Here is a 20,014-nt window from a genome sequence, read left to right as displayed (position 1 = left end):
TTGTATCCGTATACAAACACATCGAAATTACACTTCAAGCATTTCTCAATCACCATCACTGCACCTACTGATTGCAACTTTTGGCAAATCATTTTATAAAAAAGTTCGATAACTCCAGTGCAGTCGGTACCGTAACCTTGAGGAAAGAAGACGACACGGCCCGCGCAGCCACCTCAAAGACGGTGTACTAACACCAATACCGACAACAACATGAACAAACCCCCGGCTCGACGGCACGCCGTGGCCTTTTCACTTACCACCCACCCCCGCTCCACTGCAGGTACTGCGAACGCTGCAAGTGCGCCAGAATCTATCATGAATGCGAATAAGAACGCAAGCGTGCCGTTGAGCAAACAAAAAGCCAATACAACCGAACTGCAAAACGAGTGCTGGAAGAGGTAGATCGACGATCGGTACGACTCGGTCATTTCCCACCCGAGATATGTACAACGCCACAAGGGAGGGGGGAAATGGGAAAGGGGGGGAGGGGAGAGGAGAGGAGAGGAAATGGTGGTGGCGCCACGCACGGTAGGGGAAGCTAGGTCCTACAAATCGTACTGTGACCCTCCTGCTTGGTCACTTGGACGCGGGGGAAGGTGAAAAGGAAGGGTCGAAGTAAATGAGTGAACCTGTTGGGCGGGGGAAATGCAAACAAAGGCAAATGCACACTCACGAGGAAATAGCAGAGAAAATGTTGTGCACGTACATATACAAAGGGAAAATATTTTCAAGATAGTCGATTTCCCCCCTTTATCCTCACTACATGCCATGTTCTGGGTCATGGGCACAAAACTCGCATATACATGTTACCTTTTCACACGGGAAAGGACCTTGTCCAGCTTCCCTACGCGGTGATTCACAAACTCGGCCCAACAGCTCCCCTGTCCAACTTTATACGGCTTGTGAGCAGGCACCGCATTATCTGTGCGATTACCATTAGCCAACAGCTCAGAAACATAAGGACCGCGTCCTGTGGTGAGCAGCTCTACCCGAAACACGCACCTATCGGCAGTCAAGCGGGATCTTGAGTCCATGAGTTCAATTTCATCACCCACATCCAAGCTAATCGGCCCATCGTCATACAGCACATTGTTAACTCGTACAGAAAATCGATGTTGTTCCCATGGGAGCACTATCAGGCTTGGAAACCTCGTAACACCATGGAAGTGTAAAATAACTTGAACATAGCGGTGGCCGTCCGCTACCAGGAGTGCCCCATCTCCAGGTTGAATAAACAATACGGCATCTCTATTGTCAAAACAGGACCGAATGGCAAGGACGCTGTCGGAGCTACCGGCGACTGATGCCCTTCTCATTTGGCCGACAATCATAACTATGGGAAAACGCTTTTACGGTGAAACGGGCAAGAACCAAAACGCACGCACAAAAGAGAAAGAGAAAAGATACAACAACAAAAGCAAAACGCCTCGGACATCGTAGATGAGTTGCGGTAACCAAAACAGTCAGGTGTGACAAGGGAGGAAGACTGGTGGAATAATTCTCTACAACCCCTCGCATACGCAATACAGGTTGAAGGCATCCCGCATCATAGAGACTACTGAGAAATTGAATAATTGCGGCATATAGACGCGTGCGTACGTACGTACGCGCGCCTTGATGAGCCAGTGAGTTATGAAATCACACAGGCGCAATAATAAAGAGAAGGATACATATAATCGTGAAAGCATTCATATACATTACACACGAAGGTAGAGATCTCGGACATCTTCGCAAACCAATAGTAGTACATACGATCGCCCTCACCATGCACCTACAAACCACCTTAGACAAAGGGTAAGAACGCAAAAATGTCAAGTAGGTCCTAACTCTCAAATAACAGAACAGAAAGGAAGTAGAAGAGGACCGTAAGCGACGCGATAGTTCAATTACCACGTGCGTTCTCCCAGGTCTTCACTGCGTCAGCGAAAAGTGGTTGGTTTTAGGGGGCCCATTGTCGTTGCCCTTTAAGCTACCCCCACCGCTATAAGACTCCGAGTATGGGCCTCGTTTCGGCCCATCGCTATCTCGAGAACGTTCGGATTTACTCCTGTAATACCGCGATGTTTGAACTGCCGGCGTCGGTTTGAAGGGCATTAGGGCCCCAAATGGTTTCGGAACACTCAAACCGTCATCCGGAATGTAAGCATTCGGCCGTTGCTCGACGTAAACCTTGGGACCCTTGGATTTCTCCGATTCCAATTCCTCTTTTTTGCGCCGCAGAACGTTCCTGTACCGCGCCTTGCCCTCAACTTCTCTAATGTACCGCTCCTCTGCCTCAGCGAAAGGAGCCTCACCCTCCGCCATCAGCCGCTCCGCTTCCTCAACGATGCCTTCAAGACGCTGCACGTCTTGTTGCAACTGAATTGCGGACGCCTGAAAAACAGAGAGTTCGGAAACGGTAGCCATCATCTGCCTCGTCTTTGCCCGAATGCTGTGATGGTGAGAATTCACCTGTTTCGTGAGTGCTAGGGTAAACTCACGCCCGTTCTTAACTTGCTCAGCTAAACGCGTCGACAACTCAGTCACCTCCTCGAGAATGAGCTCCTTTTCACGGATACGCTCGTTGACATTTCTGACGCGTTCCTCCAACTGCTGATATCGCTGCTGCAAGTCAACGACGTCGTCCGAGCAGCTGTCAGACGCAGTCACAATGGCGTTCGGTGCTGCCTCACCAGGGGAGGCAGTAGCAACGACGTCGGAGTGTGCCTGCTGGGGGGCGGTGACGCCTGAGGCGACGCTCCTCCCCGCGTTTTGTCTTTTAAGAAGCCGCCAGCGGTGCGCGTTCTTTGGATTTGTGAGGTCATTTTCTAGAACCTCCACCTTCCACTTTTCATCATCAATGTCATTCAGGATTTTTGCCAGCCGGTTCTCCAGTTCCTTCACCTGAGGCACCGAAGCGCGAACAAGGTCAACCTGACGACGGACATCAGTAAATTTTATGCGCAGCGCCCGTATCTCCTCCTCACGAGCATTGTCCACGGTGATTCCATCGCGGATAACCTTCTCTTGCGTCTTGAAGCGTTCGTACAACACACACAACTCATCGTTCCTGTCAAGAAGCTGAATGCCAGCACCGTCACGGTTCTCGATAATGTTTTGATAGTTCCGCTTCGCGCCTCCCATCTCCTCCTCCATGGTGGCAATGCGGCTGGCCACCCGCCGGGCTTGAGCCTTTATATTACGTTCTTCCAAACTCCTTTTTTCCAAGCATTTTCGCTGATTGTTTTTCTCCAACCGGAGCGCCCTGCATGATTGTCGGAGTTTGTGAATTTGCCTTCGCTTCTTCACCAACTCAGCCTCCTTTACAGCGGACTCTCGGCATAGGACAACAAGCTCATTCTCAAGAATGGCCTTTTTCTCAGTCATCTCAGTCATCTTTTGTGTTATAGCCTGTATCTGCGCAGCCTTGTGAGTCCGTTCATGCTTGATGCTCTGGAACGTATCGATGATAGAATCAAGTCGAAGTTCTAAGTCGGAGAGACGCTTCCGGGCATCGCTCACGTACATCTCCTTCATCCGTAGCTCATGTTTCCCTATGATGATACGGCTCTTGCCCTTAGCTTTCTCCTTACTGAGTTCCTGTAGACGAACGACCAAGGCTTTGATCTCACGACGTTTTGTCTCCTCCTGCAGCGTTCGGTTTATGATCTCCTTCTCTATCACCTTGATATCAGCGCTAACCGCTCCAACCTTTGCGGTAAACTCCTTCTCATAGCCTTGCTCCTTCAAGAAAAGTTGATTTCGTCTCTCTGCATCCCGTTTCGCGTCGTCTAAGCGTTGTGCGTTTCTTTTGCGCGTAGTTTCCACACGCTCGATAGTTTTCATTACACTGGTTATGTTGTCCTTTACATCCTTCTGCTCTTTTATAATTTTGCAGAGCGCAATGTCAAGTTCCGCATACTCCTCCCGAGCCTGCTCTAGATCCCGTCTCGCCTGTTCCACGTCTTCACACTGTTTGGCCCTTGTGGCATTGGTGGTGTTAATGAGATCTTCTATTTGAGCTATTCGTTGTTGATACCCCAGACGTGCCTCCTGCTCCATCTCTAATGAAGTGTTGAGGGTGGCAATAGTGACGCGTTTTGAGTCTATCTTGGATTTGAGTTTCTGCAGGTTGGCCACAGCCTGCTCGTAGTCCAAGTTGCGATTGTTCTTCTTCAACTCTAGCTTTGCTATCATGTCGGCTTGAGCGGCCAACTTCTCGTCCAGGGCCTTCGCCTCAAGCAACGCAGCTTCGTAACTCTTCAGAATCACCTGTGCCTGTCTAAGGGAATGTTCTGGCAACCGTTCGATGTTGGCAAGCTGCCTTGTAGTCTCCGCCATCGTTGTTTTAAACTTAGCGAGGGCCTCCGTAGCCTCCGCTTCCTGTGCTAGTAAAACGTCGCGCTTCGCAGAAAGGGTCTTGCATTGTTCCACCATGTCCTCGAGCTCCTTTCCAGTTGACGATACCTCCTGCCGCATAGCCTCCATGCGAGGTCTCAACTGAGCCTCCTCAGCTGCGATAGCATCCTCACGTTCTAGCGCTACAGTAAATTTCTTCCTATCTAATTCTAGCACCTCCACCTGAAGAATACTCTCGCGCTCCTGGGCATCTGAGAGCTCTTCCTCAGTATCCATGAGCAACTTATTCAAGCGCTGGATCTCCGCGTCATCATCCTGGGCAATCTTCCCGCGCGCCGCCATCCGCTCCTTCTGGGCATCAAGCTCCTTTCGCAGCTGCCGTGCCCTCTTCAAAAGAAAAAAGTCCCGTTTGTACACTACCAGAACACGATTGTGGAGCTCTTTGAATTTTTCTTTCAGATAATCGGCTCGCTCTTCGATAAGACGCCCCTCCTCCACAAGTGTGTCGAGCCCGACTATGGCAGCCGCATTTGACACATCTGTGACATCCCCCAGAAGTTGCAAGGTATCTGCCATACCAGCTGTGATAAGGGGGTTGGTTTCACCCACAACACAGCTGCAGAACGCGCTAGTATATTATCAACTCCGCCGAGCGGCGCCGTACACGACACTTCAGAGGAGAAACGAAGCAAACCTAACGGTAAGCGCCTAATTCTAGTGATTTTCGCTCAATTTCCTAGTTACCGTCTCTTGGTCCCTCCTAAGCAAAGACGAAGGAATACTAGCGGCGAGTGAAGAAAATAACCAAACGTACACCGGCACAAAAATGTCTGCCTGACGAAACTGTTCACAATAGATGCATAGCGACCAAGAAAGAAGGGGGATTTGTTATGTTATGAGGCAACGTGAAACACCAACGCAGGCACACCGAACAACGACCTCAACTCGCTTACCGAATCACGCGTGCCGAACGTCGCGATGAAAACGAAGGATATTGTCTACTAGCAGTGACAGAGACGTAAGAAGGGATCCCCTTCCCTAGGGCGCCAATCCCTTTAACACCGATAATGTTTTCATTTAGATTCAAGAAAAACGTGGGGTTTTGTGACACGCTAGCTGATGAGGACAAGGGATAATCACAACCACCTCCCTCGCCGCACAGAAGTGGCTTGGGTCGCTGCGGCAACAACGCCGCTATCCCAAATGCACCAGCGTCGCTCAGAGAAATACCTTTGAGAATTACAGCACGAATACGGTCATTGCCGCGCAGGGCGCTGAGAAGCATCACACCGCCACGGTCACCGATATGGCGATTATAACTCAAGTCTAAAACCTCAAGGGCCGAGGAATTGTTGTTTGTTTCATCCCTACGGATATCAAGTACCTGCACCAATGTTGCCACATCGTCCTCATCTAAACGGTTACGAGATAGGTCAAGGTGCCGCAGCGTTCCCCGGTGATGCTGCAACTTCGGAAAGAAGAGGTTAAGCCCCGTCGCGCGATCGCACCCGATCTGCAATCGTACATGCCTCAGAGGGTTCTCCATGAAAGATTTGTCGAAGTACGAGGCCGCTCGCTGGCACTCCTCGGGACCAAAGCGGCATTTAACCACTTCAAGGACGTCAGAACGAGGCAGCATGTGCATGATTCGATATACCGGATCAGAGAGCCGACCGACCCGGGTCCGAGAGAGTTTTCCACCATCTGCTGCTTCCTTCGCCTCTCCCCCTCCACATGCCACAGCACGTTGGACATCCGCAGCATTTGGGCATGCTCTATGGAGAGAATCGCCACCTTTGCCATCACGCTGACGCTTCACCGAGCTACGATCCAAATTTGTCCTTTTCCCAAAATGGTTGCTGTTCTTCGCTTCGGTTTCATTCCTCAAATCAACGTCACTACCCATATGGCGATTCTACCGCGGGAAAGGAATAGATGTATGCGTACGTGCAGCTGCTCGACCCTAGATATCTCTAGCTGCTGTCCGATACGGATGTAGCAGCTTCCGCCAGCCGGGCCACAAAGTCCTACCTACCGAGGAGGGTCAAAAAGTGGGTGAAGTGTGCCATATCAACAACCATACCTAACAAAAGACATATAAATAATAGTAGTACGCAAATGGGTTACCACCACACACACACACAATCCACCTGAGGTGTGCGCCTTGTCACTTGGGAACTTCGCCGGCACCTCATGGACTTGCATTGTCTCCTGCGTATCACGTAAACGCAACTACGAACCCCCTCCCCGCCACCAATATCCTCCATTCTGAAATAGATGTACCACTGATATCTGTCTCATTTGCGCCACCAGAACGGGAGACTGGTCTTCACACGGGTCACCGGCATGAGGCAAGCCCATTCCCCTATCTCCCATATCGCTCACAGCTCGTCGCACTGGCCGCACAAACGAAACCACAATCGTCCACACGCCCAAAGTACCGGCGGTGTGATTAGTCACAAAACGTGTCCCATTCGAATTCCAAATAAGTCCCACTACATCTTGCTTTTCCATACTTGTCTCAGTCATCAATTGTAGCCGATCAGGAACGAGGGCGTGTGCTCCGCCTGTAGCTACAGCACCCCCGGAAGGCCGCTTAAAAAACAAAAGTGTCACGCTCTCCAAAGTGACGACAGCGAGTATAAGAAAGCTACGGCCTGCACCTGGAGCCCATGACAGATGGCGTACAGCCGCGCGGTCGGTGGTTACCCTGGGACCATACGCAGTGCCGACAACGCGTCGACTCTCACCGGTGACGTACATGACACGAAAGCTCCCTGCACCGTCTCCCACAGCCAGCAAACTACCACTTTCGTCCCAGCTTACACATGTACAACCCTTGGTGGTACGGTTCCTACCAATAGGCTGGTTAAATGAGCTGCTACTTTCGGATTCCAAGGAGTATGTGCTGCAGCAAGACCACGCACTGTTTCCATCGGAATTCGACTGGGCGAATATCAGTACTTTCCCTTTTGCACAGGCGCACGCCATGGTGAGGTAGGGGGAAAAGGCGGCTGCGTTGCAATCTTGTACGGGTACCGCCTCATCTAACGCCCAGCGGTTGTGTGATAAACGGTATATCCGTATGTGCTTCCCGCGGGATATACACGCAAGGCGGTTGCCGTATTGCCAAGGCGCCCAAACAAGCTGCGTACACGCGTGGCGCAGCCGGTCAACTAACGTGGTTGCAGCGGCGGGGTCCCACCTCTCTTTCTCCCCATCCGACATCTGCACCGCCTCCATCGGCAGGCTCTGCGTATTTGTCACAAAAATTTCATTTCTTGATGTCGATAAAGCGAGCAACTTGCTGTGATTATTGTGCTCCATGGCAAGGATAACAGTGTCACCCGCTATCAAATGAAAAAGAGGATACGGCACCCCGGAAGATGAACCTGGGCACGACGTTTCACGACCAGCATCCACACTCCCCACTGCGTCGCCGCACGTTGGTGATTCCATTATGAGGACCTCACAGGACGAATCTATATATATATATATATATATATATATTGCCAAGGTGTCCCGCGCAATGTTGCGAGTTACCAGGAAAAAAAGGCCCAAGCAGCGGCGAGCAACGACCACCAGCACAAATGAAGCCGACCCACCACGATCAAAGCTTGAAAAAAAGTAAAAACCAGAACTGCGTCGGCGACAGCCAGCGGCGTGAGAAAGGTATTAATTGAATGTACGGCAGTAAAATCGAAAGAGAGGGAATACTGGGAGCCCTACAATCACTATAGAAATTTAACACACACATACAAACGACCATAGAATAAGGTAGAAAAGAAGAGTGCAGTTCGCAACATAAGAACACATCAACGGGTACAGCACTCCTACAAGGAACAACAGCCAGCTCACACGTCTCCAACAGTTCAAAAAATGTATACGCTCATTTCCAATGCCGTTCAAGTGCACCACCGTAGGGAACACACTAAGGGCCGGAAGAGGATGTGGAAAGGGAGAAAAGGACACAAAAACACATACACGAACACATACAAATAATGGATATATATATATATATATATATATATATACGCAGCACAAGAAGGAATCGCAGCCCACAGAACGCTTTACACTGAACCAACATCCCTAACGCACAAGAGCACACACACAGACACGAAAGGAAAATAATAAATAGACAGCAGGTAAGTTTAAATCAAAACAAAAAAGCAAGCCGAAAATAAAGAAAAAAAACGAAGCAGTACTGATATGGCCACAGCTACAGCGTAATATCACTGGCAAAACACTTCCCTAACCGCATTGTCGTTGCTCTCTTGTGTTACTTTTTTTTTTTCAATTTCTTCCCATTTTGAACACGCACTCACACCCCTTCACCTTCCACACTTCCCCTCAGCTCTTTTACATGCCCCTGCAACTCACACTCTATCATTTTTCACTTTTATTTCTTTCTAATTCGCATGCAATCCCTTGGTGCCAGAGACCCGTTGTTCACTCACGGAACGCATAAACATGCAGAGATACATAGAACGTATATGTATATACATATGCATGTGTATACGCGTACATCCTTACATTACTCAGAAGTATTTTTTCTTCCCCTAAGCACACAAACACGTTTTCGCCCAACCTTTGCCTCATATACACTTCAACAGCAGCCTTCACCTCCATGTCGCCCCCCTCCCCACATATACCAACCACGTAGCCCCACTTGTACATCCTTTACCTCCTGAACGCTCATGCGCTTGAAGCGCCAACAGTTCACCAAGCACACAAACATGCGCAACCTGCCTTTGTTGCCTCAGCGCACGGAGGCCGCGTGTGGGTCCCTGGATTTTCCTCTATATTCTGCGGCTGTATGATCCCTTTCCCCTGTGCGCCTCCTTTTTGCCTATTCCCTCCCTGCTATCCCTTTCTCTCCCACTTAACTGTCTTTTCAAACGCAACTGCAAGCATGCGTATACATGGACAGCCAGTTGCGAACCTTGCACGGGCACTAAGTCTTCCACCCTTTTCATGTACGTGTCTGCGTTCGTTCGCTGTTTTCGCTCTCTCTTCTTCGGAGTTGCGCTTCCGATATTCTCCTCGTTTGCCCGTTCACTTTTGTTATGATTCACTTCTTTGTGGCTCCGTGCAAGGATCGCGGAGGAGCGTGAGGAAACGGTCCGAATGGAGAGAAAGCTATGGGGAACCGCGCTGAAAGGAAGCTGAAAAAAACAAGTAAAACAGCAAGGTATTAGAGACGAGAACAAACCCACGCAGGTAATTTCGTCTTGTTTGCTTTGCCTAGCATCGCGCGCTTCCGCTTTCTCTGATCCTCCCTTTTGCTTTTTCCTGTCGGCACCCTCCTTTCTCCCTTACTGGTAGCACTCTCCCTTTTGTCTTGTCTTTTTTTTTTCTATGTTCCGTCCAGTGACTCCCCCGTTCCCTCTCTCCCTTGACTCTTCATCCACTGACGGCTCTCGTATCAACGCCGCTTGTGCGAGTAGTAATAAATTCTTGTAACAAGTGACACCGGGTGCCAAGACGTGTCCACACAGCAGGAGGGCATTTAATCATGATGATCCCTCCTCAGCATCGCCTTTCCTGTCCCGTCATGACCGAAACGGTACGTAAATACAAACTCCCGCCACCACGGGTAAAAAAATGTATGAAACTCCCAAACACACTGGTACATGTTCCACTGCATCACACGCCGCCAGAGAGGGGGAGGGATAAAAAGTATCTTGGAGAGGTGGTCCACGGTGATCGTTGGCACTTGCTACTTCCTGTCTTATTGTCCTGTTGCTTCTTTTTTTTTTTTGCTGTCGATATCGTTTCTCACAGCATGAATAGGTTGCACGGCACACAACTCGCCGCCCAGCGCCCGGTTGACACGTACAACTCATGCACGGTCCTTCTCGCGATGGGGAAGAGAAAAAAGAGTGAGAGCTCCTCTTCTTCCGTTGTTTCTCCCCACAAGCACATTACCTCCGTCCTCTTAACTTCTGTCTCACCCTCCTCATCACCAATCGACAGCAACCCACACACGGCATGCGCACCTCCACAAGCCCTGACGCCCTACGGCCTCCACCCCCCCCCCCCCGTATCGACATGTACACGCCCCTTTTTTGGAAGAAATCACTCAAATGCGACAACGATTAGATTGCCACTGTTATGTGAACGTCCTCGACGGGCACAAAGACACATATAATGCATGCAGTGCCCTCTGCACATTTCCTCACTACATATTGTGTAGAGGGTCGCCACTGCCGAGCTGTCCACAGCCCGGGGCTGAGCTCTTTGCTCTTATATTAATGTAGATGCATGTGACATTATCTGTACTCCCTTGCCTTAAAGCCTCCTGACACAGACTACCAGCAATGGCCTTCGGGGTTTCGCCCTCAGAGGCGAGGCGAGAGCAGAGCTGCACTGCCGCTTCGTACGACATAACATCCCACAATCCGTCGCAACCAATGATCAGAAACTTGTCGTCATCCGTCAATCTTGTGGATCGTGTCTCCGCGTCGGCAATAACACCGGACGGTTTGCCATCAGTGAATTCGCGTAGCTTAAAACCAGCATCACCTATAGCACGTGTGATGGCGAGGCTCAGTAACTGAGGGTTAAATTTGGGGTGCCCCACACGGTTGCTTATTATCCTACCACCGCAGGCTTTCACGCGCTCCCCCTCAGACACGTTGTCCTGAATGCTATGTTTTGTTGACAGAACAATGGGTGCGCCAGCACGACACAGCACTATCTCCGAGTCGCCGACATTCCCCGCGATCAGAGTGTCATCTACTACCAAGGCCACAGCACAAGTACTGCCCGACTCAATTTTCTCGTCAGCACACTTTGTCAGGAAGGCATTTTCGGCCTCCGCTATCCCGGCACGTGTTGCACGCTCGGGGTCGGTCTCGATCTCCGGCTGGCCAAAAATGAACGTGTGGAGATTGTCCCGAAGAAATTCAGCGCATTGCGTGCCGCCGTGCCCATCGTAAACGGCAAAGAATGGAAACGATTCTGCCACCATGGCGTGTTGATCTTCCATCGTCTTCCGGGAGCCCTGCTCCGATGCCACACCGTACTCAAAGATGCGCCACGGAGTCTCCATGAAACCCGAGGAAGACTGGGAAACTGTTGCCCCGCTACCATCTGTTCCCGATGTCTTGCCGTGTTGATGCATTTTTCAACCCAAGCTACCGTACAACACTACAAAAAGGGTCCTACCGCAGCGCACGATCGATCTCAGGTACAAACGACTAGCCTCCAAACGAAGCCAAACACAATCTTTTCCTAGGGTTGCGACACCCCAAGCTTCACTCTGCTATATCTCCCCTCTCCGGCCGCTTTTTCCTGAAGCGAAACCTTACCCGTACTTGAACTAAAGGTCAGTTATCACCTCTCCTCTTCTTTAATTACTGAGTTCGTGGCAGCTACTACCGCTTGTGGGTCGATCCACAAGTGCTTTGGAGCACACGTTGGCGAACTTAAAAAGTATATATGAAAAAAGGAAAAGCTATAGGCACCACAGCAGTTCCGTTATAGGTACAAGGGAAACACGAGGGCTAAGGAGGAAGTACATAGCAAAATTTTGAACTGTCCGGGTAACAACGTAAACACTGGCCTAGATTAGGAGAGGGAAAGTGCAGAATCAAAAAAAAAAAAAAATATGGCACAAGCAAAAAATAAGCGTTAATTACTCCGCCCGATTGTTTCTTCCACGAGTATAGAGAGGTATGGACAGCTCGCGGGAAGGAACCATTGCATCTCACTTCCTTACCACTGGACTTACACTCCTCTCCAAAATACTTCTTGACAATTAATTAAACAGTTTAAAAGGGGAAAGGAAAAGTAAACTCAACAACAAATAGGTGGGGCATCAATAATGATGACTCAGGGGCGCTGATACCACTGGAAGAATCCCTCGATACCGGCGCCTCAGATGTCCATTCCACATCATCTATTGAGAGGTACGCTCCCAGGTAGACCTAACGTACAACTCGCAGGCACTAGCAAACCTATCGCGATACCGACCTCCAACCCTTCCCAGTCGACGATGGCTTGGTTTCAAAAAAAAAAAAATCATTTAACGGGGGAACATGGTCACAATGAAGGTGGAACAAGACACCCCCAGTTCAAGAATGCCACCTTATTCAGGATGACACATTTCGCACGGGACAACGAAGTTGGCCTCGTTGGGCAACAGAAGCTACCAATTTATACACATCTCCCCCCCCCCCAAAAAAAAAAAACGCGTCAAAGTGAAAACGAAGTCTTCTCCCGGGTATTTCACAACGCAGTAAACAGTTGGACTTCGTAGACGCACCTCTGCACGAACGCTTTTGGTGATGTCGACAAAAATCCAAGTTAATGAGAGTAATAACACATGAGTTGCAGTCAAACATTTACGCGTGAGCCGCATAATCTGCGGATACCCTACATACATATCAACCGTCCTTCAGGAGCATGAAAAATCGCAGCGGCAAATATCGCATGAAAACAGTTGTTCCTTGTCATTTGGAACAGACATGACAAGACTCCAATGAACCGGCATCGGCATGATCGACAGTGGAAAAAAACGTGGCGCCGGCCACGGCAGCAAATGCGATGGCCCATTTTTAAGAATGATCTCTCCCCAAGTAAACAATGTATATCCCAGCAGCCGCTAAAGGACAGTTGACCGTAGCGTGAATAAAGACTTCAAACATTGACCTCCACAAAGCATTATTGTTTTCCTCACAACGAAGCATTGAAGCGATCTCTCTTCACCACCCCTTTCCCGACCACCCTGATGATCGTCATTCGCACACGGCTTGATTCTGTTACGCTGCATCGCCGCAAGGTTCAACGCCCACATGTTGCGCGTCCTCAGGTTGAACAGCGGGCTCGGGGGAGGCCACGGAAAAGCTAGCTAATGCCAATGGTGGCTCCGAACTAACACTTAAACCGTACCCGCAGTTGTGATGATACTACGTAATGAAAACAATTCAGATCTGTACACGCCGCCTCACGCCAATAATTTCAAAACAAACTATCAAGTCACCGATGCAATTATTTGTCAAAGTTACATGTGCTTCTACAATCAACTCCCAGACACATAAATGTTCGTCAACATATTCGCGATCTACAACGTCATAGTTTAATAAAATAGCGTAGTGTTCGTAAATATTATCGTTGCCCCAGACAACTGCATCTCTCGCCGTGCACACAATCTTTCACCCCGCACAGAACTTTACACTCAGTACGAGAACGACCCTCAAATCATGTACAAATCCCTCCCACCCACCCACCCCCAGAAAGCGGCACCTCAACCAAACATCAGGTATCAAACGCGATAGGGTAAAATTAAAAAGATATTCATCGGTCGGGATTCACAAACCCGATGTCCTTCGGTTAGCAAATAAGAATAAGAGCGAAGCTCCCTTCCCCATGATGTCTTAAATATCTTTATAGCATGCCAGAATTAGACGGTAGATAAAAACTAATAATGCTAAAGGATACAGAAAAACAAACAGAAAACTTCTCAAAGCGAAAAGGCAACGTCACGTACGCTCAACCTCACAAATACCAACAGGGAGACTCGTCACGCACAACTGCACCTCAGGCGATCACCCTTTAGCATCACACACCTTCTCACCGTAGCCATTCACACAAACCCGGTACACCAATGAAGGAGGAAAAAAAAGTGGCTTTGGCGAATCGTGAAATAACAACGTATCTTCTCCAAGTACATGTAGGATCGGAGGAACAACATCACCGCGTCCACCAGCGGTGGGTCCGTGTCAACTCCCATATTATCCATTTACACAATTTGTAAGCAAACCACGAAATGGCAGTGCCAAAAAGTATAAAGTTCGAATTATTTTTTGTACCTAATAATTCTTTTATGCATAGGTCGGATTCATAACTTGCACGGTCAACTTGGTGCTTAATACCGTCCTTTTTCTTTCTGGCTAGCAGTACAATTCCAGGCTTTACCTAGCAGATAACTCGCAATTTTGGTGGGGCTAGACAGTAAGCAACTAAGTTCAAGAGTCTGCGTGGCGGATCTGTATCGCATCCACAGGGTTCTGACATTGCCAACATAAACAACGGAATCAACATGGTGCGCCCCGTTCAAGTATTCCGCAGCAGATGCCCCGACCACACCATTTTCCCTCCGACAATCCCCCGTTCTGCCGACAATATCTACGTAGGCGGCGCCATACTCAGAGAGGAAGGGTAGCGTCACCGCAAAATCGATCGTATCAAGTCGCACAAGAAATACAGCTCCAATAGGTGTAATTCCGCAGCAACAAAAATCCTGTGTGATAACGACATCCAACTGCATTGGAAAGCACAATGCCACGAAGTACATTTTCACATAAAGAAATAAATGAATTACGGTCATCCGCTTGAACTCTCCCCTGACTCAGCGAGACGTTCGGATGAAACACAGATCAGTTGTGTCTACATGGAAATAGCTCCATCATATCGGTATCACAGTCAGAGAGGTCCAGCCGTATGGCAAAATACGAAACAGGCGAACTATCTCATCTGACACATGTCAGTGGGCGCTAACAAACCCCGGCCCGAACACGCCCCCTGGAGGATTTTGCAGTCAGAGTCCAAAATTCACCGTTCCGGGATGGGGACGGGGAGACATTTGTAACATCCCCTCGCTATTTCTGGGTCACCCTTGCAGTTCTCAACAGTATACCCATCACAGTCCATAATCGGGGGTATCCTATTCCATGCACAGAGGAAGTAGCTTCTGGCATTCCCTTACAATGCAAAAAAAAAAAAGATACAAGTTGTTCCACCGGAACAAAACTCACCCACATCTCCCCTGCAGAACGGAGCGAGGGAGCCATCACATTGGCATGTTAACATATCAGGCATCCCCAAACCATCTCGACGTACAGAAGTAATTAGGTCATATCACCCAGATAGCATACTGTAAAGCCCTCGGTGTTCCGTCCCCATCCCAAAGACAGCCGACTCCCGGCTAACTCCAGAACTCTTCGCAGGTTACTTCAACTGGATGCGGTTCAGCAGAATAATTGATTGTAACTTCCACATCTCTGGTGATTTAATTAAGCTTCATTTGCTCTTGTTTAACCCCCTCTCCGAGCTAGATGACAGCGTGAATATCCTCTTCATTCCGGCAGAAATACGTTTATTAGCGCGCGCGCCCGTCGCTTCACCTCCCACGCACAGCTCCCCCTCCTCACAGCCCACGCAACCAAAGAGACGGGTATTCTACACTAGGTAAATGGTAGTTGTCGACACATTCATTTATCTAGGGACGTGAAAAAATATATATTAAAGGCAATTTTGTTGTCCCTTTAACGGTGGAATACGTTGATAGCCTTGGTCGCCCATATCCCCCGGGTGAGCCAAGGTTCCACAAACCGAAAAGTCACATTGCGCCCCTGTGCTCGTTTGCATAAACTGATCGGCTAGGGGGTGTCCAAAACCTTTTAATTCGAATGGGCGGACATCTGTTAAAGGTGCTCAATCAGCCGACAACGTGACGCCAGTAAAAGCAAAAGGGTATTACCTGCGCCATGCAGAAGGGTTCCCGCGGTGGGCATCGAAGCACAGCCCCGTTACACGTCACGGCAGTACGATCGGGGACACAACTTCTCGCGACCCCATTCGTAAACGCTGCAACTAAACAACCAGTGACCAGTCCGAACACGCAAGTGTTGTAAGCACAGTTCGGAAACAGAATGTTGACCGATTCCCGTGTTTTGCAGAGAACTGGAACGACTCTGTAACAGCCCACTTCTAGTATGGAGAAGCAGTCTTCCGAAACACCAATAGCAAAACCGTATGTCCACACCCCCTTTATTTCAACGAACAACCACTGAAGAAATGTGCTCCACAAATTCGTCGGAGAATCCGTGGGCAAGATTCAACTGCATCATTAACCCACACTGCACATGGAAAATGGGGACTTCAATTCCCCTCACAAGACGGAAAAGGAAACCACTGACCACCTCCTCTCGGAACACGCGCTAACTACAGGGTGCAACCCCCGGGTGCATGCAGCACCGATCCAGGACTATGCGGCAAATGCTTCAATGCTTTGGCACCGGTCCCTGCAAGAAACAAAAAAATATGGAAGCGCGACGCTCAATGAAGTACGTCAGAGCCCTGGCAACTTAGCGGCAACAATTCCATTGGTCTTGCCATCCAAAGCACCGCGCACCGCCACCTAAAAGGGTTGAAAGCACTCCTACCTGGGCTATTTTGATAACAACTTTATTAGTCGTTGCAAAATGGAAATAATCTTCAACGGATAGAGATAAATAGCTTCATTCGGAAACGTCACGAAAACCGCTCCCAGCAATCACCCGCGCATATCACACCAAATGCCAAGAGCACACCCCCGCCTGCTACTGCGCAGGACCTCCATCGCTGCTCACTGGCGGTACCCCACAAACGAAAGCGAGGCGAGGGCAACAACTACCGTAAATGGGCGCCTGTGTCTGTCCTAAACAAGCAAATTGCTGCAACAGTAACTAAACCACCCAGCATGGGAGAATAGCAGCGTGACCTTTGAGCCCAAATTCACAGCTACGAATGTGGAGCCCGGGACGCGCGAACCGCTGGCGTGCCGCAGTTAGAGAAAAGGCACGTGCCCCACCCGGTACTCAGACAATATACGCCCCGACTTTCCTCGCCAAAAAGGAGTGAAAATCGAGCCACAGCCGACCACGCAGGCGACCACCCGTAACAAGGCACGTGGAACTTCCCCCCCCCCCCGCAGCCGTGCACAATTCACGTGCTGTGAGGACCAAAATGAAGAAGAAGTGGTCCAACCAAACTGGACCCACCTCCCAGGGCCTCACTTCATCGACGCTTAGACTCGGCTACGAAGCGGCAAAAATCGCAATACCGTGCGGAGCTTCCCAACTCAATAGTGACGCCGAGTCCTCCGTAGCATATGCGGCGCGGTGCCGATCGGAGGAGCTCAGAGACGGAGTGACCCTTTTCACACTACGAGTACCCCAACTAAACGGGCAAACACTGCTCCACCCACAAACCAGCTGCTATCACCAAGTCAAATACTGGAGCTCCCCCCCCCCCCCCCAACTGCAGAAGAGACCCCGGACTGCGAGGACGTGCACGCCCAAAAACAAAAACGATCAAAGCCCACGAACGTCTGCCCAGCCGAGGCACTTCTGCCGTGCACGTGACAACGAAATCAACACCACAAAGGGGCCCGATTGACTGGCAGTCAGGGGCCGAAAAGCAACACATCCAAAAGGGAGAAACATAGAGGCAGCGCGCAGAGATGGCGAAGCACTTATAAACGTGTGGGATGAAACAAATATTCGTGTTAACACGCGTTTTGTTCGCAGTCCTAAAGGGGTAACATCGGCACAAAGCCCTGAGTCCATAAATTGAGTGCAGACACCAAATGACAGCCGTGGAGGTAGAAAGAGCCGTCACCCCACCCCACTCACTGACAAAAATCGTTATGAACCGATTGTTCCTGTCTTCCCATAACCGATCCCCGGCCATTTCCTTTGAGCGGCACTGAAAGAAGCGGCCAACAAACGAGGGGTGTGGCAGTAACATCGAGCAAGTCAGACCGGTTTCGGGAAGGCTGAAAAGGTGAGACTTTCCAGCCGATATATCAGCCTCCGAAAAACACGGTGTGGAGTGCTCGTTTTATGAGTTTTCACTCACGGAATTCCCCCTTTTCCATACGGCACCACCTCCTGAGCAAAGCAAACGGACAACCCTTGAAGAAGAGGGGGTACCCAAACACAGCAGAACGCAGTGGCCATTTAACAGCGTAGCCGAGGCACCTACGGTGGCAATGTGGAACGTTTACCCTCCCCCTGGGTGTGAGCTCACCTGGCGGCAACCACTGACACCACACAGACTCATGTCCACCACTAGTGTCAGTGACACATGCACCCTTGCAGGATAGAACACATTAGCCTTACATCACACCCCTGAACAAGCAAACTTTCACAAAGTAGGGTGAAGGAGCGTTTTGATTTCCACTTCCCTTACATCTTCCTCATCATTTCCCCTCCTTGACCGAGATCTGCGACAAGTGAAAAAATAACGTGAAACAGAAGCACCGTCAAAGAGGACTGTTGGGAGCGTGGGGAGTCCTTCCCTGGGGGAGGGATGGTTCAGCACGGCTCTGGGGAAAAAGGTGCTTCCGGGGCCAGATGCACGGTGGACTGTACCGGCGTTTTCTTTTTTTTTTTTGGCATTGCCTGCTACAACCGCCAAAGGCAGGGATCTGCTACGAGCCAAGGGCCATCACCAATTCGCAGAGGAAAGGTAGGTCGTCCCCGGAGGGGCGGCGCGTGCGTGGCGGTCCCTAATTACTCCGTAAACTACCTGTCATGCCTTTCTCTGAGACGTCTGAAGTACTTTCTGCTGCTGTGACGCTGTCTCATGACGCCAGACCGTCGTTTGTAGGTGTTTGCTGCGAGCAAGGGTAAGTTAGGACGTCCGGAAAATCTCTTGATTTCGCCGCCATTACGTGGAGAAAGTGGCCATCGGTTATGGAAGGGGGGAATATTTAGCCTTTCGCACACTTTTTGTGTGCTTAGAGAATTCTTTTGTTGTAGAAGAAGGGTGGTTTCCTTATACTTCCGGATTTCTCCTTTTGCCCGTGTTGGGAGCCACCGAGTGATAGTGTGAAGTGGCTCTTCAAGCACCCCAAAAAACACCCCATGTCTTGCTTTCTTGGCGGTGACCCTTTTGAAATAATGGCGGGTCTCCGGCGCAGCCGCGGCGTTCTGTCCCCTTGCTGGGCAATCTTTGTACCCCCTACCAATCGTTAGGTCTCTTGCGAAGAAACTACATTGGGGGTTGGAACCTGCGTCTTGTGACACTTGTTAAAAAGGAGGTTCACTATGGTTATTAACAGTGGAGGGTCGGGTGATGTCGCACGATGTGCCTATCCTCAATTAAATTTTTTTTTGTGCGGGAGAGCGATTTTCCTGAACGGACTTCCCTCGATTGTCCTCTGACAGCGGAAGGTGGCTGGGGGATGAGCGACATTTCTACGGAAAGTTTTCGAATTTATCGCAAAACCCTGTTGCAGTTCACTCTAGCAAATCCCTTGAGAAAGGTAATAAAGGGGATGGCGTTACTGCTAAGCTGCTGGGGCTTTCGCCGGCTCGTCGGTTGCCATATGTTTCCACAGTTGTCTCCCACAACCCTTGAGATGGTAGTGCAGTGACAGTGCCACTCGGGGGAAGGGTAGCTCAAAGTTTGGCTTTCCAAAAATCTTCGGAATTATAGTAATTGCTTCTGTTTCCTGAGCAAGTTAGCGCACACTGAAATCCCGCGAGATGTTTGGCCCCACCAGGGTTGTTGAACAGTTAGTCGTGTAAACGTTGGTTTTTAGTTTGTATGAGGAGGAATGCGGTGACTGCAACAGAGAGAGGATATCGGAAATTTTTCAATGCGCCGCCCTTAAAATGGTGTCACACGGTGTCCGCTGCAAATTGAGAACCACTAACTCCGGGATAGTAACTTTTTTCTGGTGTTTTGAAAGGTAGAACAGAAATAAAATGTTTATGCTGACAGTCTTTTATTTTTTATTTTTGGTGGCTCCGCAGCGTGCTTTTTTAGCAGGCTAAAATATTTCTAGGGCCGAACGGAACAACAACTTTTTTTTATTGGTGCTCTGCCACCTCAAGTGGAAAAAAAAAAATGGGGACAAACTGCCGCCGTTGTTCGGCGTTCTCAAACTTTTGCCGCACTT

At 49.7% G+C, this 20,014-nt stretch overlaps 7 protein-coding genes and 1 pseudogene across 7 annotated transcripts, besides 1 other annotated feature; all 8 read right to left on the bottom strand.

Moving 5' to 3' along the window:
* Window positions 1-27: 27 nt before the first annotated feature.
* TbgDal_IV2083 lies at window positions 28-428 on the bottom strand (annotated as a pseudogene).
* Window positions 28-428: a sequence feature.
* Window positions 429-806: 378 nt separating this feature from the next.
* On the bottom strand, window positions 807-1,331 carry TbgDal_IV2080 (hypothetical protein, conserved; the record flags this gene model as incomplete). Its single annotated transcript, XM_011774491.1, has 1 exon — window positions 807-1,331. The coding sequence occupies one exon, from the start codon at window positions 1,329-1,331 to the stop codon at window positions 807-809; it is 525 nt and encodes a 174-aa protein (XP_011772793.1).
* Window positions 1,332-1,911: 580 nt separating this feature from the next.
* On the bottom strand, window positions 1,912-4,914 carry TbgDal_IV2070 (hypothetical protein, conserved; the record flags this gene model as incomplete). The annotated part of the gene is made up of 1 exon (XM_011774490.1): window positions 1,912-4,914. The coding sequence occupies one exon, from the start codon at window positions 4,912-4,914 to the stop codon at window positions 1,912-1,914; it is 3,003 nt and encodes a 1,000-aa protein (XP_011772792.1).
* A 373-nt stretch (window positions 4,915-5,287) lies between these two features.
* TbgDal_IV2060 (hypothetical protein, conserved) lies at window positions 5,288-6,244 on the bottom strand (the record flags this gene model as incomplete). The annotated part of the gene is made up of 1 exon (XM_011774489.1): window positions 5,288-6,244. One exon carries the CDS (start codon window positions 6,242-6,244, stop codon window positions 5,288-5,290), a length of 957 nt encoding a protein of 318 aa, XP_011772791.1.
* A 326-nt stretch (window positions 6,245-6,570) lies between these two features.
* Window positions 6,571-7,797, bottom strand: TbgDal_IV2050 (hypothetical protein, conserved; the record flags this gene model as incomplete). Its single annotated transcript, XM_011774488.1, has 1 exon — window positions 6,571-7,797. The coding sequence occupies one exon, from the start codon at window positions 7,795-7,797 to the stop codon at window positions 6,571-6,573; it is 1,227 nt and encodes a 408-aa protein (XP_011772790.1).
* A 2,722-nt stretch (window positions 7,798-10,519) lies between these two features.
* On the bottom strand, window positions 10,520-11,464 carry TbgDal_IV2040 (protein phosphatase 2C, putative; the record flags this gene model as incomplete). Its single annotated transcript, XM_011774487.1, has 1 exon — window positions 10,520-11,464. The coding sequence occupies one exon, from the start codon at window positions 11,462-11,464 to the stop codon at window positions 10,520-10,522; it is 945 nt and encodes a 314-aa protein (XP_011772789.1).
* A 2,745-nt stretch (window positions 11,465-14,209) lies between these two features.
* TbgDal_IV2036 (hypothetical protein, conserved) lies at window positions 14,210-14,671 on the bottom strand (the record flags this gene model as incomplete). The annotated part of the gene is made up of 1 exon (XM_011774486.1): window positions 14,210-14,671. One exon carries the CDS (start codon window positions 14,669-14,671, stop codon window positions 14,210-14,212), a length of 462 nt encoding a protein of 153 aa, XP_011772788.1.
* Window positions 14,672-17,283: 2,612 nt separating this feature from the next.
* TbgDal_IV2033 (hypothetical protein, conserved) lies at window positions 17,284-17,853 on the bottom strand (the record flags this gene model as incomplete). The annotated part of the gene is made up of 1 exon (XM_011774485.1): window positions 17,284-17,853. One exon carries the CDS (start codon window positions 17,851-17,853, stop codon window positions 17,284-17,286), a length of 570 nt encoding a protein of 189 aa, XP_011772787.1.
* Window positions 17,854-20,014: the final 2,161 nt, after the last annotated feature.

Source organism: Trypanosoma brucei, chromosome 4, assembly GCF_000210295.1.
Source record: "Trypanosoma brucei gambiense DAL972 chromosome 4, complete sequence".
Lineage (NCBI taxonomy): Eukaryota > Euglenozoa > Kinetoplastea > Trypanosomatida > Trypanosomatidae > Trypanosoma > Trypanosoma brucei.
The sequence above is the reverse complement of the archived record's forward strand: the minus strand, read 5'-3'. Positions and strand labels throughout refer to the sequence as shown.